Genomic DNA, 26,952 nt, shown 5'->3' on the forward strand with positions numbered 1-26,952 from the left:
ACAAATAGCTAAATGACCAAGGTATTGCTCTTGGTAAGTGCTATTGGAGAGATACAAATGAGACTATTCAAGGAGACAGATATATTTGGATTGGTTCAGGGTTTGAAGGCCAGATGGCCCACCTAAGAAAACTCTACCAGTTTTTGGATAGAAATTCTATAATCTGTATACAAGTTTATATATAAGAATAAATCAATATTTATTGGGGTGTGTGTGTGTGTACACACACAAACACATATGTGTATATTGTATCAAAAAATTTTTTTTTCACTCTTTGGCTTTCCTTTTAACTCTCTTAATGACTATTGATGAATAGATCTTGATTGTCATATACTAAATTTTATCATTTTTCCTTTTATGAGTAATATTTTTTATGTGCCATTTCAGAAACCTCAACCTACCATTAGGTTATGATGATAATGTTTTCATTTAAAAGCATTGTAAATATGTTCATTTAAATCTGCAATCAGTTTAGAACTGATTTGTGCTTATGATGTGAAGTAGGGAATCAAGATTCACTTTTTTCCATGAGGATATTCAATTGATATAGCACTGTTTATTGAAAAGACCATCCATTCCACATTCCATAATAATTTTTCTATCATAGATCAAATGATCATATTTTTCTCTTTTATTTTCTCTTCCATTGTTCTCTTCATCGATCTTTGCACAAATACCTCACTATCATAATTTCTGCAGCTTTATGTATAACAGTATGACAGCTCTTCCTATCTGGTAATGAAAGTTCTCCAGCTTTATTATTTTTCAAGATTGTCTTAACTTTTCTTTGGATTTTTATTGAAATTTTAGAATCAATACATCAATTACACACACAACCTTCTGGGATTTTGATTAGGATTTCATTGAATCTATGAATCAATTTGGGGAAAATCAACACCTTCACAATACTGACTCTTCCAACCCATGAACATGGTCTTTCTACCATTTTAATATTTATTTAATTCTCTCAAGAATGTTTTGTAATTTTCAGTGTAGTTGTTCTACACATTATTTGTTAGATTTATTTGTATTTGATAATGTTTTACTATCTTAAATCATATTGCTTTAAATTTTATTTTCTGTTGTTTGATGCTGGTACACAGAAATAAAATTGATTTTTGTATACTGGTCTATGTGCAGTGACTTTGCTAATTTCACATACTATTTCTCATACTCTGTAAATGATTTTCTTTTTTTTTTGAGATGGATTCTTGCTCTGTCACCCAGGCTGGAGTGCGGTGACGTGATCTTGGCTCACTGCAACCTCTGCCTTCCAGGTTCAAGCGATTCTCCTGCCTCAGCCTCCTGAGTAGCTGGAACTACAGGCGCGTGCCACCACGCCCAGCTAATTTTTTGTATTTTTAGTGGAGATAGGGTTTCACTGTGTTAGCCAGGATGGTCTCGAACTCCTGACCTCGTGATCCACCCACCTTGGCCTTTTTACAGGCATGAGCCACCACGCCCAGCCTGTAAATAATTTTCAATGTTTTACATGCACAATCATGTTATTTGCACATTGTGATGGTATTATTTTTTCCTATACAATCTTAAGATTTTCACTTCTTTTTTCTTTATTGCACTCGCTCAGTCTTCCAGTTCAATGTTAAATAGAAGTGGTGATGGCAGGACATCCTGGTGTCATTCTTGATCTCTAGGGGAAACACTTTCAATAAGTCACTCTTAAATATGATGACTAGTACAGGCTTTGATGATCATCTTCACCGGAATAAGGTTTTGTTTTTGTTTTCCATGAACTGGTATCAAGTCTTATGAAATGATATAACTGTATCTATTGAGATGATCATATGATTTCTGAGTATTTTTATATGTAAAATATTCTGTTCACCATCTTGATGTAAGGATAAGACGTCTAACACTGTATAGTGACACGTGTAATACAGTTTGAGGCATGCCAGCTTTATTACCATTTAAAAATATATCTAAAATGTTTCAAAATCTCAGTTTTGATTAAATACATAACAAAGCATGTGTCTCTGTTTCATAGAAGCTTTGAACAGCTAAGTTCCAGTGTTGAGATTCCAGCTGAGATGTATATTATTCCTTTTCAGGGAAGCAGGCTGCCTTAGATCCATTCATACTGTTGAACCTTCTGCCAAACTCAACTGACAAGTATTACATTTACAATGGCTCATTGACATCTCCTCCCTGCACAGACACAGTTGACTGGATTGTTTTTAAAGATACAGTTAGCATCTCCGAAAGCCAGGTAATCTTAGAAATTCAAACAAATCCAGTAATTCAAAGCCATTTAAAAAACATTATATTGTACCTTTGCTATAAAATATCCATTTTAAAGCATTTACCAATGCCTTTGAAGCAGATATGTTAAATTATTTGATCTTTTTTTCAGTTGGCTGTTTTTTGTGAAGTTCTTACAATGCAACAATCTGGTTATGTCATGCTGATGGACTACTTACAAAACAATTTTCGAGAGCAGCAGTACAAGTTCTCTAGACAGGTGTTTTCCTCATATACTGGAAAGGAAGAGATTCATGAAGCGGGTATGTATTTAAATGTAATCTACAACTGTCATAGATGCAATGTTATAGGAGGTAATTTTGGTAAAATGACAAATATAGAGGACTTAGAGCTTTAGAAATGTTTTAATTATTAATTTTGTAGCTTTAGGTAAGCTGTCTAATTTTCTGAATATCAGATACCACATCTATAAAATGGCAACTAAAAAATCTATTCTTCCCATAAGAATAGCCCCATTTTACAGATAAGAAAAAACTGAGATTTAATAAGGAAAACCATTTTTCCAGAATACACAGTAATAAGTAGCAAAGCAAAGTACACACCTCCAAGTTCACTTTCTGGTATTTGCCTGGACTAAGAGGTATGAGAAAGGAATGAATAAGAGGCTGAGGTGTTCAGAGCTTGGGAGATCGTTTCTGGTTGGGATGATCAAGAAACCTTCATGGGAGAACCGCCTTTGAACTGAGTCTTGACACAGTATTGGGGTTTTAAAGTGCTCATCTTTGTGTTGGCAGCCCCCAAGAAGGAGCCTAGCACCTAATTGGTACTGAAAATAAATGCACCGAGTTATTAATGAATAAGAAGTGAATCTTCTTCCCAGTTTCCTTCTTTGGAGGAAAAGAAATTTGCTTTAGTTAGGTACAGCCAAGGGAAATGACACCAGAGGGGTGTCTCTGGAATGCCATCTGTTTTTTGAAGCTGACACGGTAGTTAAAAGCATTTTTAAATGTCCAGAGAACACAATCAGATACATCTGCTGACTTGGCCTTTTCAGTTTTTACTGAGGTTGTCACTTGTTCATTAAAGAAGTTGTTGAACTGACCTTTGCACTGGGGACTTCTAACCTTTCCAAGTAGATGGACCTCTTTGATATCAGTCCTGCAGTGAATTCGATGATTTTTTTTGCCATGTATAATATTAATTTAATAATCATCTGCTTTGGAAGATTAGGCATTAAAACAAGCTTTTATTGTTTTAATGTGATATTTCCAAGAATCATTTATCCTTTAACAAAAAAATAGAATTCAAGACAACAGTGATGAATAGCTATATTTACTGTGAGACTAAATTTTAAATTAAATTGCCCCAAAGTGAGGAAATTTAATTATATTTCTATCAGTAGTACTAAATACTATAGCATACTGTTCAGTAAATAATAGACAATCGATTAGAAAAAAGAAAGTGGATTTAACCATCCCCTCTTCTTAAATATAATAGACCAAATTACAAATTAAATAAATATGATTTTTTTTCACACAGTTTTATCAATTTTCTTTTATTAAAACCCTTCGGTGGCTCTGCATCACTTTTGGAATAAAATTCAAACTGTTTGTTATTGCATGGTAGGCTCTGTGTAGGTTTACTAGTCTTAGTCCTTAAGCCTCCCCAGCTAGCATCCTTCCCTTACACTGAACTCCAGGAAGTCCCCTGAAGATGGAAGACCACATTCTTCTAGGGTGCATTTATACATTTGGCTTCCCCATTGATGGCATGTTCCTCTCCACTGTCTTCATTTCCCTGCCTCCTCATTCTTCAAGACTCAAGTTGAGCATTGCATCCACTGGGAGGCCATCTCTCACTCTACTTCTGTCCCCCTAAGTCTGGCCCTGGCAATGGCCACAGGACTGCACACTCAAGGAGACACCATACCCATGGATGGTAAATGGTGCTCCTCTGGATGTTGTACAATGTGCTCAGCTCCTCCAGACTTCATAGCAGTTGCCGTATTATGGTAATTGTCTATTTACTTATTTGTCTCTGCCAGCAATCTCTGAGCCCCATAATGGAAGTAAATAAGTCTTTTATCTCTTTATCTCTGTGGCCAAACTGAAGTAAAGCTCTCATTCACTAAATATGTACTGCATGGCTGAAAGATTCCATTTCCACATAATAAAAACACAGCAAGTTATACATGATGGGTGCTTCCTGCACTGTTTAATGTGTAAGCCTGTATATAATTCTGATTTAATGTAGAACATTGCTTTCACAGTTAAGTGTTAAAGGCCCAAAGTAATAATCCATAATAACAAAAACAGTAATAGCTACTGCGTACTGTGTGACTCTACCAGGCATTGGAACCAGACAATATTTGACTTAGACCTCACATCACTCTTATGAAGTTGGCCTCATTGTCTTCATTTTACAGTTTGGGAAGCTGATATTCAATGGTTTGCCCAAGTTTACACAACTAGAAAGGAATGGAGTCAGTATTTGAACCTAAGTCTCCCTGAATCTAAAGCTTTGCAAAGTTCTGTCCACCATACTTTACATTTATACAGGAACATAATTTCTGCTTGCATAAAAAACTGATGACTTTAAAGACATGAAGCTTCAAAAAAATAGCAATGGATTTGGAGTGTTTTGTTTATCTTAAGGTCAAATACAGAAACAACATTTTCTAAACTACTTGGCGTTCTGGGTTCTAGAAATATATGATAGGACCTATAAAGTAAGGAAAGTAATTTTCTTGAATGGAGCTTGTAGGAATCGATTTTATTCCCTTAGATCACGTGTATATATTGTCACAGAATTTCACATCCCTGCTGCAACACTATTATGCCTGCCATAGTAATAATAATTTATTTGTCACCTATTTGTCTGTGGTTTGGTTCCAAAATAAATGGTAAAACTAACTAGAAAAACAACATCTCAAAATAGACTCACTCATTTAAATTGAAGGGACTTATATATGCAATACTTAAGGAAAAACTGGAAAGCTTTACAATAAAAATGCACACTTACAGGCTGTTTTTGTTGTGTCCTTATCCTATATGTGCGCCTTCCCCAGCTTCCTCAGGAAAAACCAATCGCACCAACTACTTTGTTATGTTTGTATTTTTGACTAAATATTTGTGGAGTGATGGGGAGAGGCTACAAAACTCAGTATCTCATCAAAATATCTGCCTATAGCTTTAGACAATATTGCTTAGAAAGTATTATTCCCTTATATTGTATATCCTTAGGATAAATAAAAGTGCCCAAAAGACAATCCTAGTTTTTATTAGTGTTTTGTATCTTTATGGCCATCAGTTTTTATTTTTAAATTATGTTAACAGAAACACATCTCTTTTGCAGTCTCCCTTGCTGGGTCTTAGAGTCTTTGCCTTCAGATTGTTTGACCCTCCTCTTTGGTCAGTTCCCCTCACAGAGTCTCAGCTGCTACCCTCATCCCACCCAAGTCTTCACGTCTTCCTAAGGCAGAAAAATTAGCTTTGTCCCAGGTCCTTCAAACTTGCCTACCCGTGCTCATCCTAATGAGCTCAGCAATCAAAAGAGGCCCTTTTTGGTAGAAAGATTTATTTTCTTTTGGGTGTATAGCCAGTAATGGGATTGCTGGGTCAAATGGTAGCTCCGTTTTAAGTTCTTTGAGAAATCTCCAGATTGCTTTCCACAATGGCTGGACTAATTTGTATTCCCACCAACAGTGTATAAGCGTTCCCTTTTCTCTGCAGCCTCACTAGATGCAATGTTTGTTGGCTTTTTAATAATAGCCATTCTGAATAGTGTGAGATGGTATCTCACTGTGGTTTTGATTTGTATTTCTCCGATGATTAGTGGTGGTGAGTATTTTTTCATATGTTTCTTAGCAGTTGTATGCCTTCTTCTAAGAAGTGACATGTGCACTTATATGTTCATTGCTGTGCTAGTCACAATAGCAAAGATATGGAATCAACCCATGTGCTCAGTGGTAGATTAAAAAAATGTAGTATACATACACCATGGAATACTACACAGTCATAAAAAATGAAATCATGTTTTTTTGCAGCAAGATGGATGGAGCTGGAGGTCATAATCCTAAATGAACTAATGCAGGGACAGAAAACCAAGTACCTCATGTTCTCACTTATAAGTGGGAGCTAAACATTAATCACACATAGACATAAACATGGGAACAGTAGACACTGTGGTCTACGAGAGAGTGGAGAGGTGGGTGAGTTAAAACGTCTACCTATCAAATATAATGCTCACTACCTGGATGATGGGATTTGTACTCTAAACCTCAGCATCTTTTAGTATTCTCATGTAACAAACCTGCATATGTGCCCCTCTATCTAAAATAAAAGTTGAAGTAAAAATAAACAAATACGGCCAGGCGTGGTGGCTCACGCCTGTAATCCCAGTACTCTGGGAGGCAGAGGTGGGTGGATCACAAGGTCAGGAGATCAAGACCATCCTAGCTAACATGGTGAAACCCCGTCTTTACTAAAAATATAAAAAATTAGTCAGGCATGGTGGCAGACGCTTGTAGTCCCAGCTACTCAGGAGGGTGAGGCAGGAGAATGGTGTGAACTCGGGAGGCGGAGCTTGCAATGAGTCGAGATCACGCCACTGCACTCCAGCCTGGGCAACAGAGCGAGACCTCGTCTCAAAAAATAAATAAATAAATAAATACATAAATATTTTTTAAAAGGGGCCCTTCATTTGCCAAAACATATACCCTTCTAGGGGGGATCAGAGATGATACAGAACTTTTTTTCTAGTTACATAGACTAATATGCACATTTATGATTTTAAAGTTTCTATCATTGTCAAAATATATCATTTTGAGATAGCAATGAAATAGAAAAGTCAGGTAATGTTAGTTGGATGAGTCTCATCCACACAGTTACATATTCAGTCAATTCTTTTTTTGCATTTAATACGAACCACTGTCAAATACTTAATATGCCCCTATGCAGTATAGGGCCTTCCTGATTACCCAAAACTGAATGTAATTCCTCTTTCTTCTGAACCATCATCATCCCTGACCTGCAGTTGTGGCACTTTGCCTTTCTTGCCTTGCTTCAGGGGTGTTTATGTGCATGCCTTAGTTCCTTAGTAGATCCCTGTCTAATTGATCTCAGTATTGTTACCTGTAACATCTGATAAAGTACCTGGCAGGTAGTAAGAGCTCTCTGATTCCTTGATGAATGGTGAATAAGTGAATGAATTAAAACATTGGCCAAAGCTTACTCATGTCTAAGCCTCTGGGGTTAAAAAGAGCATCTGTGTTATTGGCAACAAACACAGAAGGAATGACTGGCTTTAGATTTCCAGACAGGTTGGAGCCAAGTTCTTCTTGCTGAACATCCTTTAAATAATTAAAAATTTGCACATCCTTCAGAAGAATACAGTACAGTAGGATTAGCATGTGTGTACAGTTCATGTTCAAAATTAAAGATCATTCCAGGAAAAGAAAGATTCTAATTTTAAAAAGATAGTATCAGTATTGTGATAGAATTGTTAAGAAATAGTTTCCTCTGTCACTGAAAAAAATAGCTAAATAATTTACATTCTTCATTTTGACTCTGTTAATCCTCTGTAAAATTATTGTACTTAACAATAATGAACACCTAACATATCAAGATTTATTATGTAATAATTTTTATAGATGCCCATTGTATAACAGTCTGCATTTACTGAAATCATTATAAAGAAGTGAGCTACTTGCTTTTATTTTTGCAGTTAAAAAAGAGGAGAAATGAATCTGATTAGACCCACAGAAATTAGTTGTTTCTTTCTTCACAAACTAGGACTTGGTTTTTCCATCGCGAGTCTTTACACTCAATGAGCATTTATTATCATTTGTCCTGTGCATAGAAATACTGTGTTCTTATGAAAGTTTTTTTTTTTTTTTTTTTTTTTGAGTTGGAGTTTTGCTCTTGTTGCCCAGGCTGGAGGGCGATGGCATGATCTCGGCTCACCGCAACCTCCGCCCCCTGGGTTCGAGTGATTCTCCTGCCTCACTCAGCCTCCCGAGTAGCTGGGATTACAGGCATGCACCTCCACACCCAGCTAATTTTGTATTTTTAGTAGTGACGGAGTTTCGCCATGTTAGTCAGGCTGGTCTCGAACTCCCGACCTCAGGTGATCCGCCCACCTCAGCCTCCCAAAGTGCTGGGACTACAGGCGTGAGCCACCACGCTCTGCCGAAAGTTTTTTTCTTAATGGATATACTATCTCCTTTGGAACTGAATTTGAGAGTAAGAATTGAGGATTGTATTTATATTCAGTTTTGATCTTTACTAAATTCAATCTGAAAATTTTTATTACTTGAACTTATAAAACGTAGAAAATATGGATAAGCACACAGAAGAAAATAAAAATACCCTGTAATTACACTACCCAGAGATAACTATTATGAAGATTTTGGTAAATATCTATCCAGATCTTTCTATGAAATTTTTAAAAAATGTTATTATATTTCACAAAAAATGAGACTATACCATGTCTGTTTACTGATTTTTTTACTTCATATTATACCTTTAATACATCATTCTTAATTTTTTGTCGTATTCCATCATATAGTTATAACTGTATATTAAACCTTAACCAGTTCCTCAATTTTGGACCTTCAGTTCATATATTTTTTGCCATTATAAATATCTAACATCCTCATTTTGACAAAGAGGAGAAGTAAAAGCTAGCATAAAAATTGTCAAAATCTTGCTCTCAATAAATGCATTGTAGGAAAATGTATTTTTAGAAATACATTTTAAATAATCACAAAAACCATGTGAGATTTATATATTCATATAAACTCTGTAAGGTTAGAGACTAGGCCTTATTCATTTTTTGCATTCACAGCAGGCGCTCAATAGATTATTTGTGAATTAATGCGTATTTTATCAGAACTTCAAACCTCTGTATTTCCATTTGTACGAAGCATGCCATTTATTAAGAAGGCATTTCTTTTTGGCATCATGGAATGGACACTGGCGCTTCTAAGTAACACAGAATTTAATAGAACCATCTGGTCTCGAAAGAGTTAGTGGAAACTGTCTTTTTTTGATAGAGTCCCTCTTTGTCACCCAGGCATGAGCACAGTGGCTCGATCTCTGCTTACTGCAGCCTCTACCTCCTGGGTTCAAGCAATTCTCCTGCCTCAGCCTCCCTAGTAGCTGGGACTACAGGCGCGTGCTACCACACCCGACTAATTTTTGTATTTTTAGCAGAGACGGAGTTTTACCATGTTGGCCAGACTGGTCTCGAACTCCTGACCTCAGGTGATCCACCTGCCTCCACCTCCCAAAGTGCTGAGATTACAGGCGTGAGCCATTGTGCTCGGCCAATAAAAACTGTTGTTCGTTTGTTTGTTTTTTAAATAATGAGTACTATGTGTGAATAACAGTACAAACATAGCAAAAGTATGAAGTAGATTAAGTTCAACTGTATCCATGCCTTCCAGGCATCAGATGCTTTCATGCTGCCTTCTTATCGCCTTACAAGGTTTTTCTGCTAAGAAGCAGGGACCTGCTAAAGCACAGGGGCGAAAAACAGACTTTAAAGTTCAGTAGACTTGATTTTAATCTCCAGCACCAATACTTATTAGTGGTATAAAAATTGTCAACTTACTTAACCTCCCCTAGCCTCAGTTTCTTCACCTATAGAATGGAAAAGCTAAAAATGGTCACCCTGGCCGGGTGCCGTGGCTCACGCTTGTAATCCCAGCACTTTGGGAGGCCGAGGTGGGCTGATCACGAGGTCAGGAGATTGAGACCACGGTGAAACCCCGTCTCTACTAAAAAAATACAAAAAAATTAGCCGGCGTGGTGGCGGGCGCCTGTAGTCCCAGCTACTCGGAGAGGCTGAGGCAGGAGAATGGCGTGAACCCGGGAGGTGGAGCTTGCAGTGAGCCGAGATCGCGCCACTGCACTCCAGCCTGGGTGACAGAGCGAGACAACGTCTCAGGAAAAAAAAAAAAAAAGGTCACCCTATAGGGTTGTGGTGAGGTTTAAATGACCTAAAATTTGCAAAGCAGTACAGTCCCTTGAATGTAATGTGCTACTGACTCATAACTAGTATCATTGTCATGTGTATATATGTACAAAGAGCCAAGATATCACAATGAGTATGGTATACTATTCAAGTTTTTCATGTTTAAGGTATTTTTAAATAATTGTTGAATAGAATTATGGATGCACTTCAAATCTCATTTGCTAGCACTGTAATATATTTAATACAAACTTAAAAAAACCAAAACAGTAAAAGATAAAATAGTTGTCAAGGCAGAGTAGCATAAAGGGAGTGTCTTTGTAGCATAATATTTTGACCTATGAGAAATTTTGTACAATTTCCTGAAAAACGTCATGATGAATTATACATTAGTAGACTTACGTTCTTGAAGGTCAGTGGGTTGTTACTAGCGTTTGTTAAGGTCACATGTATGTAAACACTGTACTGCAACTATATTTTAAAAAGTGAAACGAATATTTACTTCTTGGAAGATTATATATTACAAATTGAACTGTTGATGAAGTCACTCTGGGTCCCTAAAGACTGAGTGAAAGAGGTAGAATTAGAAAGACTTCTTTTGGCTATTAATCTAAAGTGAATATGTAATCATTCAGAAGTACAAAACAGAGATAGATGTTTTCCAATTACATTCAACATTTGTGTCAATGTTTACATTGGTTGTATTAGGATCTGCTACTGCCCGAGAAGAAGTCACAACCTCGTTGGTTACCTTCTGGATCTGCAAGTCATTCAGCTTTTCTCTCAGTAGTCATTGTCTTACTACTTTTAAGAATGAGACTGATAAACTTCAAATAGGGAAGTGGTAGACTTATTAGCATGTATTTACGAAGCACTTTTGGCATGAGCTGTGTTATACTGTACAGAACTTCAAATTAGTGGGAAATAACTGAGTGAGTCCTTGTATAGTCTTGGGTAATTATGACATTTTCTCTGCCACTCCCTAAGAATCACCTCCCTGCCATTTCATATCAATCCACATTTTACTCATAATACCTGAAGCTAAGACTGCGCCTTCTCCCTCAGGGCAGATTGTGCTTCTTCCAAGGCAGGCTAGAGAGCAACAGAAGTGGAAGGAATCTCCTATCTCCCCTTGGTCATCTGCATCAACTTTCTTGATTAACAAAGATTTGTCACAGCCAAGGAATGCATTTGCATTTCTCTGTCTCTGTTTTTTTGTTTTTTTCTTCATCACTCAGTGCTTTGCTTATTAATATTTTGGCACTGGTTCCACAGATCACCTTCATTTAAGTAATGAGAGGATGAATGATAAAGCATAGGACTTTGTGTCAGCTAAAAGTTTAAGAAGCTTATACCACTTTTAGTAGGAAATGTGTATAAATTTGAAAAGAATTACCCAATTTGGCCTAAATGGCAGAATTTTTCACCAGTTTTTTATACATTCCTCTATCAATGGAGTGCAGAATTTAGAATCTAAAACCACTTGTTACATCTGAGAGCTTACCAAATCTAAGTGTTTGAAAGCTATCACGGGAATGAGCATCCTAAAGGCTGAGACACTATCTTCTTCTGTATGTCTACAGTGCCTAGAACCAAGCAGATGGGAGTGGAATACTAAAAATAAGTTTTTAAAGCAAGAACATGTATAGCTCCCTGATAAAGGAGACTACATTCTCATTCTTTATAGTGAGGATTCTTTGCTCACTGTTCATGTATGGTACAGTGCCGTTTACTTGTACTCTACGTGACTTGACATGGGCCCCAGATTCACAGCCAGAAGCCTGCACTAACCAGTAATTAGGTTCTCCTTCTTAGCCAGTGTCCCCTGAAGAATCAGTAACTATGACCCAGATCACACGTAGATGTGGAAAGGAATCAGTATGTGAGATGTAATCCTGAGGGAGGGAATGAAGCTTCAACAGTTTCGAACTCCTCATGATCAGGAAAATTATATTTTTGTTACTATTTTACTCTATAGCAGCTTGTATTTGATGTCTGAGTACATATTGATCTGGAAAAATCTTATTGATTTTCAATCCAGAAAATGTACTTTACAGGGTATGTATGCTTCTAATAAGATAATTGGGCTGGCCGGGCGCAGTGGCTCATGCCTATAATCCCAGCACTTTGGGAGGCCAAGGCGGGAGGATCACGAGGTCAGAAGATTGAGACCATCCTGGCTAACAGGGTGAAACCCCGTCTCTACTAAAAATACAAAAAAAAATTAGCCAGGCAAGGTGGCAGGTGCCTGTAATCCCAGCTACTCGGGAGGCTGAGGCAGGAGAATGGCGTGAACCCAGGAGGCAGAGCTTGCAGTGAGCCAAGATTGTGCCACTGCACTGCAGCCTGGATGTCAGAGCAAGACGCTGTCTCAAAAAAAAAAAAAAAAAGATAATGGGGCTGATTTCAATATGCAAAACCTGGAAAATTTAGTGTCTATTAATCACTTCTTCTATGGTCATTCCATGGTTTGAGCACCAAATAGTGTATATGGAATTAACTAAATTCTTATTTAAAAGATTCAGCTCTATCTTATAGAAAGGAAATCCTTTGGCAAGATCATAAACTACATATAGAAATATAGGCTTTTCTGTTAATAACATTCTAAAGTATGTATGTTTTTGTCACCATAAGATCCTGTGTCTCCACATCTACAAGAAAAGATTTACCTGAAGCTTGATAGCATACAACTATATTGTTGATTATCAATAAACACAAGTATTTAAAAACTAAATTTCTAATTAAAATATAAACTCAAACTATTAAACAAATAGCTAACAAACTCTTACAGATTTACAAGGAGGAGAACAAAGAAGTGAAAACCTATGGGCAAGAAAATATAACTTTCTTTTTGGAGCTCTATTTTATATTAATGTCGATTCATAAATTTTGACACATCTACTGATTGCTACTATTAAGGCGAGACAAACATAGACATCCAACCAAAGTCGTTTCTGCTACTTAGGCAGTAGTCCTTTGGATATTTTGCAACGAATCCTTTTATTTTTTTCTCAAGAGATTGTTATGCTTTGTATGTATGCATAAAATTAATGCATTTCAAAACAGTTTCATCTTGAAGAGCATAGTTCACTTTAAATCATTCCCATTCTGTAAAAAGCGGGATTGATTTTTGGAGGACGAAATCTACAAATGATATTGTCCAGAGTCACTTCCAACTTTTCTAAAACTGAACTTGGGATTCATTAGAAGCAAGAACGAGCTTGTTGCTCCAATGATAGAAACATGAATAGCTCACTTGAGACTATTTGAAGGTCTTCTGCCATCTGGTGGACATCAGTAGAAGTCTCACTCAGTAGAGTAACATCATGTAGTATACACCTAAATTAAAATACATTTTCTTATTCTGAATTCATGTTTTTTGATAATGAAATTTTTTTTTATTTCTAAAGGAACACCCCAACCTAAGCCCTTCCTAAACAAAAAATAACATCAAAGGTTTGAAGTGAAAAATAATTTCTAACTGATATAAAGCTATATATGTATTTATTTGTAAAAGGTATATATATATATATATTCATATTTTCTAAATCACTTCTGTACCACTGCTAGCATACTGTACATATGCTATACCATTGCTAGCATATTGTACATATGCTAAAATTGTGACGACTATTATATGTAATATTTGTTGCCATTTGTAAGACCAATTGTTAGTTGTGGGTGCCCTCCTGTGTTCATGAGGTGAACTGCAAACTAGCAGAGACAAGTCATTTTGGTCACAATCGGCGGCAGTTGTTAACATATTTTTGAGTACTTGTTGTATCAGTGATGACTGATTTACCTAAGTCTACTGCATGCTCGCATCGAGTGGCTTTGTAACTTCAGGTATCACCTGAAACAAGTAAGTATATTAATTAATATTCAGCCTGAGAGATCTTTCTCTCCCTCTGCTTTGCAAATCTGTCTGGCCTGTGAGGAGATTATATTTATTACTTTGCTTCATTAGTAAAATATCATAAAATGTTATAGTTTTTCTTCTCCAAATTAGTCCAAACTATAACATTATAAATGCATTTTGGAAAGTACCAGGGCACTCTCTGATGGATCTGAATTTGGGGCATGATTACCAGCATGGGCCTGAATTCATTTTAAGAAGTCTCTGAATGATTTTTCATAATACTATTTTTTCAGATGAGACAAACAAATCTCTTAATTCCCTAAAATTATCTTCTTAATTTACTTATGATAACAAAATGGGATTTTTGTCAGCACGTCTGAAAAATACTGAAATGGCCATTTTAGGTTTCCTTTGGTTTTCTCTGGTTGGGAATTTTAGATTAGTTCAAGGATTCTCTAATAACAAAATGTCCCAATAATAAGTCTTTCATGATTGAAATTATCCTCATCCTGAACTGAATATATTTTCAGATATCAAACGAGAGAAATTAAGTCACCATGAGCTTGCAGATATTCTTTGTTCATTTATTTCTAAAAATGAATCTATGCCAAATATATTCAAAACAATGTTCTAGGCAATATAGAACTACAGAGCTATGGTTCTTATGTTTATAACCCACTAGAGGAGTCAAGATTCATTCAGGAAAAATATAACACAAAAGTATGCAAATAATGCAGTAATAATGATAAAATAGGCGATTGACAATGACAGAGATCACTTCAGTAGAGATTAATGTGCGTATTGAAGGAGGTAGCATTTGACCAAGACCTTTCCAGAATGGAAAGCTAGGATTTGAACAGATAGAGTTAAGAGGGGAGGAAAGGGAAATTTTAGATATAGGAAATGGAATAAGCAATAGCTCCATAGTGAGAAAGTGTAACTTTTTACTTTATATTGAAATAAAACACAATAAAATGTTTATAGAATATGTTTTATTTATGCAAGTCCTCAAGGCTAAGTTCTATCAACAACTGTACTTTTTTTCTCTCTGAAGTTTGTAGTTCAGAACCAGAAAATGTTCAGGCTGACCCAGAGAATTATACCAGCCTTCTTGTTACATGGGAAAGACCTCGAGTCGTTTATGATACCATGATTGAGAAGTTTGCAGTTTTGTACCAGCAGTTGGAAGGAGAGGACCAAACCAAGCATGAATTTTTGACAGATGGCTATCAAGACTTGGTAACTATATGATCAGTTGTTTTACATATGGTAACATTATAATTTAATTTCCAAGGTAAGAACTTACAAATGGTTATATATTATTTTCCTCCATTACTTTTAGACTTTGTGTGAAGGTGGGGTGGGCTGAGTATTTTTAAATTAAAAAAAAAATTAAAATTAGAAGCTATACTAAATTATCTCAAAAGTTACATTTAATTAAATGGGTATCATAACTTTGCCAACAATAACATTATAGCGTAGATATATATGACTTCTGAACTGGAGATCATTTAGTGTGGCTTTTCTTAAGATTTCAGCTGTAGAACAGGGCCAGAATCTCAGTGCTCTGATACATTTTATATTGTGTCTTCCATTACGCTCTATCAGCACAGGAAAAGTAGAGTAGGGGACATACAAGTCCTCTTTGTTGCACCAAAAAATTTTCGGATAACAGCTGGGAAGTCATGATTGGGTCAGAACTTTGGGGATGTAAGACAAAATTTCTTACAAAAAGATCCACCCCTGCCTCCCTCCACCAGCGCTTGCAAATAAAGTACAGATTCCTTTTGTGGCCTGAGCATGTCAGTATTAAACTTTGCTCTGGTAGGGAAGTGTTGGCCATAGATTAGGGTGTAGTCGACAAACCTTCATCTGGATGTAGGTCCAGAAAGTCCCCACTGCAGGTTAAAGGACACTGGACTCTGCATTCAGGCACCTAGTGTCCTGCAAGTCCTGGGAACCTGCATTTAAATAAAAACTCACTGTTAATTATGTTTCATATCATGTGGACAAAATGGATAAAATTTTAGTAACCTTTTAATTCAATTGCCTAGAATATGGAGACACAATGATCTGGGAAAATTGTGAAATAAATAGTAATAAATATATTTATTTCATAATTATGTGAAGAAGATAATGCTATTACTGCTCTTGCATATATATTGTTAAGAAAAAGATAACTTAGTTGTTCACTTTTTTACATTGCTCTTTATTTGCAAATGCTCCTCATTTATTTGTCTAAAATATTAATTTTTAGTTCGTGGTACTCATTTATGAATTTGATGCGTTCTGGCTAAAAATGAAACTTCCTAAAACTAAATCTGATTTTTAAAAAGCAAAAAAAAAAAAAAAAAAAAAAAAAAACCTAGTTTTCCAGTTCTTCATAATTCACAAATACCACAAGTTTAACTAGGCAACATTGCATAAACTTTTCCTTAGGTTAACAAAATGGAAGTATTTTTCATGGACCAGGGAGAAAAAGTTTTCTAGGAAAGATACCTAGTGTGTTGGTAGTCCTATGAGAATAACATTTGTATAATTACTAACATCTTTCTTTTAGGGTGCTATTCTCAATAATTTGCTACCCAATATGAGTTATGTTCTTCAAATAGTAGCCATATGCACTAATGGCTTATATGGAAAATACAGCGACCAACTGATTGTCGACATGCCTACTGAAAATCCTGGTAAGTGCCCCCAGGTACATCTATATATTAATTCAATAAATGAGGTTAGTTTAATTACTGTATGCATTGATGCTTTCTCTCTAACTTTATATTCTTTTGGCCAAAAGGCAATGTGATTTTCTCTTAAGTCTGGATTGCCAGGTAATTTTTTGGGGCGTGGGACCCATTTCTCATTCAGCAGGTCTGGTGCCAGACAGTAAGTAAATTTATCCTTAATATTGGAGTTTACCATTTGTAAAGTAAGAGCGACTAAACATATTTATGATATTGTAATGATCATTAAATGAAAATTGCTGTGTAAATGTTGAGACTGTTATTTTGGATAATTAAGAGTTGGTTTAATTTGTATTTATTTCCTTTTTTCAGCCCCCAAAGCATTATGTAGTAAGTATATACATGATCCTAAGACCATGTGAGGTACTTTCAAATATCTATACAAAGCATCTCAAGAGTTTGTCTTAGATCTATTTTTCTACTTTTTATAGTTTGGTTATGGGGAGTGGGGTGTTTTCCTCTTGGTTGATTGATTGCCCTTACTCTTTCTCAAAAACAAGACAAACAAAAGTTGTTTCTACTTGTGTTTTATTTGCATGCACCTTCTCTCTAAATATATGGGAAAATCTTTTGATCTTAGAGCATATGCAATAACCGAATCAAATGCTGACCATCATAATTCGACAATTTACAAGTTTACATAATTTAGTTTCCCTCTTGTTAGCATAAGCAATTTTAAATAATAGAATAGATGTGTATATATGTATATATACATATGTATAATCACATACATCTGCATACATATATATGTAAATATATATATTCTTTGGTCATCCATATTAGGAGCCTGCTCATTGAAACTTTTACAAATTTTAATGTAAGTGAATGGTTACAAATTATACTAATTATAGCCTATTTCAGTTTTACCTATGGCAGGAAAACTGATGTGCACGGTTTGCATTGTTGTCTAAATGCTGTAGCAGGGACTTTAATCCAACATGAGCTTAAATAAAGTACTTGCTCATTGCTCACCTTACTATATCTGTTCTTACTAGTTGACTTTTTAAGTTAAAGACTATATATGAGAGCATCAGATATTATAGTATGCATCATTCCAAACTACAGGCTACAAAACTTGCCAAGGTATCTCCCAACTTGATATTAACAACTAATGAATATTACTACTACCATGATGGCAATATCATTATTTAATATTTCTTATGACCTGCCTCATGGCCTGAGTATTACCATCTTTCTTATTGACTTTATTTAGCATTGTTTTTCAAAATCAGGTTATTTTTTAATGGAATGTGAGCTCTAAGTCTTATAGAAAGGTGAGTATCAAAGTAACTGACCATGATTTTAACTATGCCATATCACACTACACCATTGCATGGCAACCCTCACCAAAGTTCCTCACAATGAGCTACCCAGAAAAATGACACCTTTAGCCATACAACATTTATCATGTTGGCCAACACCATATATGAATTGATTGAAATACAGCACATAAAAAAATCTCTTCTACCTTTATTTATGCATTTTGAGTATGAAGTATGTTGAACACATTCACTTAATTTTGTTACCTTGGTTTAATTATGCTATTCTAATTTCATACCTAAAACCATTTCTCAGGAGTTTGCAAAAAATTATTACTTTTACCCATTTATTTTTACACTGTTTCCTATTTTATTTCCTATGCCAAAGCTTTAAACTTTCTGAATTTTTTTGTTTTTTTTTTATTTTGGAGAAACTTATTGCATATGAAAGAAACAGATTAAATATGTATTTTCTCCATAAGTGATTTCTGAGTGATCCTGTTAGACTGACTCTATATTGGCACAAAGTATAATATTCTTCTATCATTTGTTGTATTTTCACATTTGTACTAAATAATAAATATTATTAAAACTTTAAATTTCTATTTATTTAAAGGACCGGGACACTATTGAACATTGTAATAATGAGATGCTTGTTTGGATACACCATTAAATCTCCATGGATGCCTCAGTCTCTTAAGGCATTTTGTATAGTAATGATGTGTTAGTAAAAGATGGTATTTGATTTGATGTTTTGATATGCTATGCCTCTTAAAAGCTAAGGGTTACAAACTTAGGTAGATTATTCCCTATTATTTCTACCAAAAATTCCTGCATCAAAAGCCTATTCCTCCAAAGTTTGGGATTATCCTATTTTTTATAAAGAAAATATTGGTTCTCTTAGGAGTTATTCTTTCTGATCTGAAAGGCTGCAATGGCATGTTTATCCAACTATTTACAATTTAGTATTGAAATTACATTGTCTTAAATATTGTTTCTTTGGTAAATATATCCCAATGAAAGTCTTGAAAGTAATACTATCTTGTGGCTTGGTAAAACAGATTTGCTGCCTACAAGATTTGTGAATTTTATTATTTGTGTGGCTAATATAGATGTAAGTGGCTTTTGAGTTTGCTGCTTATTTCATGGTTTTTATTAATACCACTTCATTCTGTTAATCATGTTATTTTATTAGCTTAGTAACTGTAATGTAGCCTATTTAATAATTCTATTATTATTTAGGATAAACTGTTTACTAAATTTTGTATTGTTTATTGCTTTTGTTAAAAAGAAATGAAAAGATAATTTATAATTGCCGTCATTCTTTGATAGATTTCATATATATATATATATATTTATTTATTTATTTGGGGTGGAGTCTCGCTCTGTCACCCAGGCTGGAATGCAGTGGTGCAATCTTGGCCTGCTGCACCCTCCGCCTCCCGGGTTCAAGCGATTCTCCTGCCTCAGCCTCCTGAGTAGTTGAGATTACAGGCATGCGTCACCACACCCAGCTAATTTTGTATTTTTAGTAGAGATGGGGTTTCACCATGTGGGCCAGGCTGGTCTCGAACTCCTGACCTCGTGGTCCACCCTCCTCGGCCTCCCAAAGTGCTGGGATTGCAGACGTGAGCCACCGCGCCTGGCCAGATTTCAAATATTTAAATCCGTTTCCCTGAAGAACAACTCAGTCTTCCAAATAGTGCCTTTAACTTCCTAAATGTGATAAAACTATGCATTTAAATTAATAATTTGCTTACATTATCCTTTGTACCTTTTAATTACACTTGTGTACAAAAGTATCACCATAAACTAATGCTCATTAAGTATTTATTTCAAATTGTCGTTTAAAAAAATGTGTAAGTTTGCATTTAGAAATTAATTTAAATTTATACAAGGAGCCTTTTTAATGTTAAAAAGGAATGTATATTCTTTTAAAAGACTTCTTAATTATATTTATCAATAAACTGTTTCATAAATATGTTTATCTTATTGTTACTAAGATAATTATGTTTATTTCTCATATAGAAGATAAAGCTAATTAACATACAGCTATAGAGGGATTATTTAAGTACATGTTTTAGGGCCTTGATAATTATGTGTTAGATTTAAATGCATGATGAATTAAATCAACAGTTTTCTTGTTACTGTGTGCTTTCAGTTGTATAACAATTGTCTTGTTAAGTCACCATACATCTGTCCTTACTCCACCTGTACCATCCTTCCTATTAGTATTATTACATTATTACATGCAGAATTATAGTTTGAAGCAGTTGCAGTCTACATTGCTTTTATTTCGTGCACTGTGAAACTTGGCTTATCTTCAAACAATTAAATAAGCCTTGCTTGCTCACCTACCTCAGTGTTGCTTTTTTGTGTTATAGAAAATTAATGTGTTCCTAATGTGTTTTTTTTAAATCTAACATTACATGTGTCCCAAAACAAAACCAGAATGAGTCAACAGTTTTTGTTCAGTTATTACAAAAATGTGAATTTTAAGTGTTCACTCATAACAAAAAATCCTGATAGTTCACTACCTGACTTTTTTCTAGCCTTTATGGAGTCTATTTGGATGAAGGGAGATGATTCTATAAACCAGTATAATTTTTGAAATATTTAATATATCAGTAGTGCCTGACTCAAACCAGTGCTTACTAAAGTATCAGTTATTACTTGTGAGAAAGCAGCAGGTTTAGGGGTACCCAATATGAGAGCTTGTGCCCATCAGCAGAGCTAAACTTTGAGTTCAGGTTGTTGAATTCACAGATCCAGAATTATGGCTTCAAAATCTTTAGGAAGATAGAAACAATCTTCCAAATTATTTTATTTCAAAATTGTTATGAAGAGACTCAGCAAAAGGCTTCTGGATTCTAAGAAATAGAGGTATTGAAGTATTCCTGGGAATTTCAGTCTGTTCAAATGATCTCAGTCCAGTTGGAAACCAGAATAAAGAGCCTTCAAGGTGGGTTTATACACAGCAATATGAATGTGCCAACACTTGGGGGTGCTCACCCATGAGAGTGCCAAGGAGACCTGCCTAGGCCCACACATGTTGCCCCAGAACTAAGGAGGCCCAAAGAAAAAGTCTTGCTTTTATTACAGTAAACAGCAATCCAATTCTAGTATAAGTCATTAATATTCTATAGGGGATATGATTGGATTAAAACCCCGTATTGTAATTTACTAGAATAGAAACCATAATCCCTATAGTTAGTTGATGCTCTGGTAAAATGATAAAAATAAGTCAAATGCAATAGTTTTGCAATTCAATGCAAAATATTGAAGAAAAGGAGAATAAATCCTCAATGTGATAGTTATACATACATACACTTCCCCAACCATTATTACGATTAAATAAGAAAATTATATTTGCCCATTAAAAGTATGAAGTTAGGTAGAGTTAGACCATTTTTTAAAAATTTTAAACACCTTCTTAAGCATGTTGAAACAAATGGAAAATAGTTGATATTTTTTCTATATCCACTTAGCAGAGGAAAAACCTACAGTTTGTGTACCACTAACAAGTATTTGATTATGATTTGCCATTATGAGCATTAAATATTTCAACAGTCTATGAAAAAGAGTGGCTACACTTCAAATTATTTTCAATAAAACTAAGTATTGTCTAATGGGCTTAATTTGAAGATTTTTTACATGCATGAACTTTAGTCATAGCTTTTAGAAAATCATATGAAAGGTCATTTGTCACAGTTTAGTTGCATCTCATTTTTAAATTCACATGTATTAATTTGCATGGCGATTACAAAGACACAAGTGTTTGAGATGATTGAAATCACTTTAGTTTGGAAACATAAAGAATAAAGAGCATGAAGAACAGATGGTGACGAAAGGATTTCATAGGAAGAAAAATAGAAGAAAGAGACCACTAATGATTGAAATAAAATTTCCAAAGTCCTTCATGGTTAGTTTTAACAAGAAAAAAAGTGAGAATTAAAAGTAAGATTGTGATTGTTTCTAGTGAGTACTTTCCTTTTTAAATTACAGCAGTTGTTTAGAGTAAGTAATTTTGAAACAGCTAAGTTGTCAAGAGTATGAACTTTATCTGAATCTTCTTGGGAGCTAGGCATGCTTAACAGATTTTACATGAATTCTCATTTTATGGTTTTCAATATATTAATACCCAGGAGTCTTGATAAAAATAAAGTCAAGAAACTTTGTATTGGAAAACAGACCTGGGTATGATAAACATTTAATGTTGGTTCAGTTATACCTTGAAATTTCTGTAGAGTATACATTTCCTTTGAGGACATAAAACATAGAACATAAGCAGTATTTAGGATAGTGCAGAGCGTAAATTTTGGCGATAGCCTGAGATTCCATAAAGGCATGGGAGTTTGAAGAACATCATTATAATAATGCTCAAACCTCACAGTTACTTTGTCTACCATCTTCCTAATGACCCAGGCAGCTCAGACCAAGACTAAAGAAAAATTCTCCTCTGGCCGCTCAGTAATGTGGTAGAGTGGCTAGATTCCTTCTTAGGCGAGAAAGAACCAGCTTAGTCTTTCCTGACATTCCCTGACAGGTCCTGTTTTAGAACTGAGATATTCATATGTTGATTCTGATTTGTTAGGACAAGCAGACTTGAATGATCCTGGTCATCAGATTCTTTAAGCAGACAGCATTAGCTGAGTTTCCCTGGGGAGAATGCACAAGATTCACTCTGTTAGTTCTTCTTACTGACTGTAAGGCTGGAACCTGCTGGAAAACACTCTTCATTTTACCTGGTGCAGCACCGTGTATAGAAATAGGTATGAGGCCAGATTTGAGGAGTAAAGATAATTATTTGTCCCTCAGTTAAAATAGAAACTTAAGGAAGAGGTAGCTGAATAAGAAAATAAATTCTAGCAATTCTCCAGAAAATCCCTGGCATTTCCCCAACCATGCTTTTATCAGCCCTGCTAAGGATGAAATAACTCTGTACTGATGAAAAATTGTTTGCGTTTCTTTACACTCAGTTTTATCGGTTTCACTGACCTCCTCTCTGTTCTTAGCTTCAATCAGACTCAGGGGCAGGGGGAATGAGGAAGGGAGTGGAGTGGTAGGTAGAGATCAAGGTTTGGGTAGAGTTACATATAAGCTCATATAGTGTTGTGTTGTAGTGTTCAGTAATGTTGAAAACTAAAATTTGGAATTTTTATTGTGAGAAAGTCTGTATTTTCAAAGCTGACATTAACTTTTTTATTCTTTTTAAATTCTTCTCTTTCACCCAAAGGTAAATCCACAAAGGCTGAAATAGTTGAATAAAAACTTTAATTTTGTTTTTAATTTTGTAGAACTTGATCTTTTCCCTGAATTAATTGGAACTGAAGAAATAATCAAGGTATCATAGCCATTTTTATATTCAAATGTTTTAATATTAAGTGGTCTGTTTTGAATTGTTGCTTAGGTGTTAGGTATTGCCACATGAATAAAAGTTGTGTGTATGATTCATTGTTTGTGGGGTTAGTTGCTAAGCTTTATAGATAGTCACATAATTTATATACATGATTCTCTTATGAAGAAGTTGAAAGATGTTTTGATTGGTATAGTACTAAAAAACAAGAAATATAAATGGTGATGAATAAAAAACAATGAACTTTAAAAATAATTATAGCTATGCACTACAGCTATAAACTGGAATTTTTTTAGTCTCCAAATTTTTCTGAAAAACTAAAATTATATTTAACCAGTTCTTAACATTCTACAGTTTATATATAAATAACCAATGATTGATAGATTAACGATAAATATGGCCCAAAATATAAATTTTATATATATATTTTTGCCCACTTAAATTGTTTGTTATTTAGGCTGATAAATATTCATCTACTCGAAGAACATTGTGCTAACAACAGACACCTATACTACGAGTAGTCTATACTTTTTATAGATAAAATTTATAGGTATTTGAGACTATCTGTGAATTTTAACATTATTTTATTTTTTTAAAGAGAGAGAAAATGATTCTTTAATATCTTTTATATTTCATCATGTGCCTTAATGTGCTGTTCATCATAACTGAAATTATGTTTTCAGTTCAGGTGCTACTGTTGATGATAGTACAAATGTGTACATGTGTATAGACTGTGTAGGAGCTGATAAAAGTGTGATAACTAGTGCTGTTATCTAGCAATAAATAACAATTAGGTCTTTCATAGGTATAAACTATCTTGATATTTTACGTATCTTATGGCTAGTCTCTCTTACAAGGGACTATTTTACCAAAATGACCAGTCTACCTTTTAACAAGAGTTTACAGATTTCAACTAAGAATATCTTTATTTGTATATGTACATACATGTTCACATGCATATGGAGATATGTGTGTATATATATATATATATATATATATATATATGCCTACAAGTGATCAACAGAATTAAGTCAGAAAAGAAATTATATTTGTGCTGAGTTGTTAATTCAAATAATTGGTCTGACATACTGATGTAAGCCCTTTTTTCAGTAATTGGCGCCATGTACTAAATGATATTCTGTTTAAGTTCCGTCTCATATAATAAGTATTACACATCACAAACTTTTTAGAAAGGACCAAGGAATGATCAATTATTTTTCATAGTAATTCCCATTACCATTATTCATGATCCATGTTTAGTTACTTTAGTTACAAGATCCATGTTTAGTTATTTTTCTTCTCTATTGCCATTAACCCTAAGGCAACTTTTACCATAAGCCTACAAAAGTTATTTAAAATCTTCCAATGTTAATTACTAGTAAATTTCTACATAAAACTATAATATTGTATTTAGTATAATATTTAGCTGTGTGAATAGGCTACACATGTGACTTTATATACAATTATTTTAAATATTTTCCATTTTTAATGGACATATAGTACTTCTACATATTTATGAGGTATATAGTGATCAAATCAGCATAGTTTGCATATCCATTATCTCAAACATTTACCATTTTTCTGTGTTGGAAACATTTGAGATCCTTTTTTCTACCTATCTGAAAATATATATTATTGCTAACTATAGTCATCCTACAGTGCTATCAAACACTAGAACTTATTCTTCCTATCTAGCTGTAATTTTGTATCCTTTAACCAATCTCTGCCTGTTGCCCCCTCCCCACTACATTTCTCAGCCTCTAATAACCACTATTCTACACTCTACTTCTATTAAATCAACTTTTTTAGCTTCCACATAGGAGTGAGAACATGCAGTATTTATCTTTCTGTTCCTGGCTTATTCCACTTACATAATGGAGGTATATCTTTATTTTTGTCATACACTCTACAATAGAGATCCCTAAAGCTATGCCTGTCATGGTGCCTCTGGTCTCGCCATTTACATATATGACAAACACAAGCAGATCTTCCTGTTAGAGAAGAACGTGAAGATATGTGAGCAGGCTGGCTTGTTGTAGTCAGAGAAAAGTTCCTAGACAGGAGGGAAAAAAAAAGCCTCAGTACATCAGCCCAGGTCCCAACAGGAAACAGATGTCACACTCAAGTGGAGTCATGGAGGTTAATTTAATCAAAAAGGATGATTCACAGGTGTGGGAAGTCTTAATGCAAATAAACAAGAGGTGGCATTGTACATTTGGTATGAATGATATCAGGGACTCGTTGTTACATCTAAACCTGAAAGGCAAGAAGGCAAGGAGAAGGTGCAGAGAGAATGGCACAGCAGATGCCGTGGCCTCCGTAATGGGACAGCACCATCCTGTGGTGACCAGTTAGGTAAGGAACCTCCCAAGGAATCACCACATTCTCTGGCCACCCACCTAAAATAGAATGGAGACGGGTGGAGAGAGGCTGTGGAAAGCAAAATGAGAATATACAACACACTGAGGAAGGAGTCACCTGAGAAGGCAGAGTAGAATTAAAAATCAGTGTCATTACTTGTTGGTAGATGGCTATGATCTAGAGGAAAATGAGGAAGAGAAAGAATTCTTATGACATTAGGCTTATTTGGTTTGTGGGGCTTTACCCATGGTGGTAGTGCCCAAAGAAACAGCAGCTCTAATTCTTTGAGCTGGAAGAATCCTTGGCACTGCCAAGGGGGAGGGAGGCAGCTACCACCACACAGATGGGGATTTAAAATAAAGGATACAGGAGCAATGATTGGTAAGCTTGGCTTGGCAAATTGGTAGTAGTTCTTGCTATTGAAATTAACTATTGTATTAATAATATATTGTCAAATCAAAAGAGACACGTGTCATAATGTGTCTTCCTGAAGCATGATTATGAGATGGGATGAAAACACTGCTTAACCAATCCACTATTCACTTCCTTTGCTTCATGCAGGAATGAATGACAGGCTGGAAAATGCATGGAATATATTCGTAATGACTTTTAATCCCTGAATATAGAAATAAAGAGTTTGAAGGATATTTCTTAGATCCTCTCCAAACAGAAATGTATGATTTTGCAAGACAAAGTATCTGTAGCATGATCATGGCTTTACACTAACTTTTTAAAATGAAGTTGTGAAGGATAACATATGACACAGATCGAAACTACAGTGGAAGAGTCACAATAACTCCACAAAGAAATTGTAGGAAAGAGTATTTGTTAAAATATTTGTAGTCAGATATGAATAAAGTAATCATAGGGCATGAATGATATGTTCTCCTTAAAATGTTGACATAGCCAATGTGACCTTACAGAGATCAACAAGATATGGCAGGGTAGGATTAATGAAAGTCTAATCACCCTCACCGGGTTCTGAGAGGTTCTGAACCTCATAAAGTTTATAGAACGCATATGTATCTGATGTGGGCATAGTTTTTTCCCAACTATGTAACAAGAAGAGGTGTGTAGCTTTATGTTATAATAAAAATTTTATGAAAATTTACATTGCTTATAGGAGTATATGATAAACGATGTTTATGTGGAAATATAAGCAAAGAGAAAGAAATGTAATAT

The 26,952-nt window shown here is 34.9% G+C and overlaps 1 protein-coding gene across 4 annotated transcripts in view; it reads left to right on the top strand.

Annotated features, from left to right (window-relative positions):
- The window catches only part of PTPRZ1 (protein tyrosine phosphatase receptor type Z1), a 189,078-nt gene that overhangs the window by 107,820 nt on the left and 54,306 nt on the right, over window positions 1-26,952 (top strand). For all 4 annotated transcript variants that reach the window (XM_032761580.2, XM_032761581.2, XM_032761582.2 and 1 more), the window contains exons 7-11: window positions 2,070-2,227; window positions 2,372-2,522; window positions 15,108-15,292; window positions 16,614-16,740; window positions 23,351-23,397. In XM_032761580.2, coding sequence (XP_032617471.1) covers window positions 2,070-2,227; window positions 2,372-2,522; window positions 15,108-15,292; window positions 16,614-16,740; window positions 23,351-23,397 — 668 coding nt within the window. The remainder of the gene's footprint in view (window positions 1-2,069; window positions 2,228-2,371; window positions 2,523-15,107; window positions 15,293-16,613; window positions 16,741-23,350; window positions 23,398-26,952) is intronic.

The sequence above is a fragment of the Hylobates moloch genome, unplaced genomic scaffold, assembly GCF_009828535.3.
Source record: "Hylobates moloch isolate HMO894 unplaced genomic scaffold, HMol_V3 SCAFFOLD_1, whole genome shotgun sequence".
In the NCBI taxonomy this organism is placed as follows: Eukaryota; Metazoa; Chordata; class Mammalia; order Primates; family Hylobatidae; genus Hylobates; species Hylobates moloch.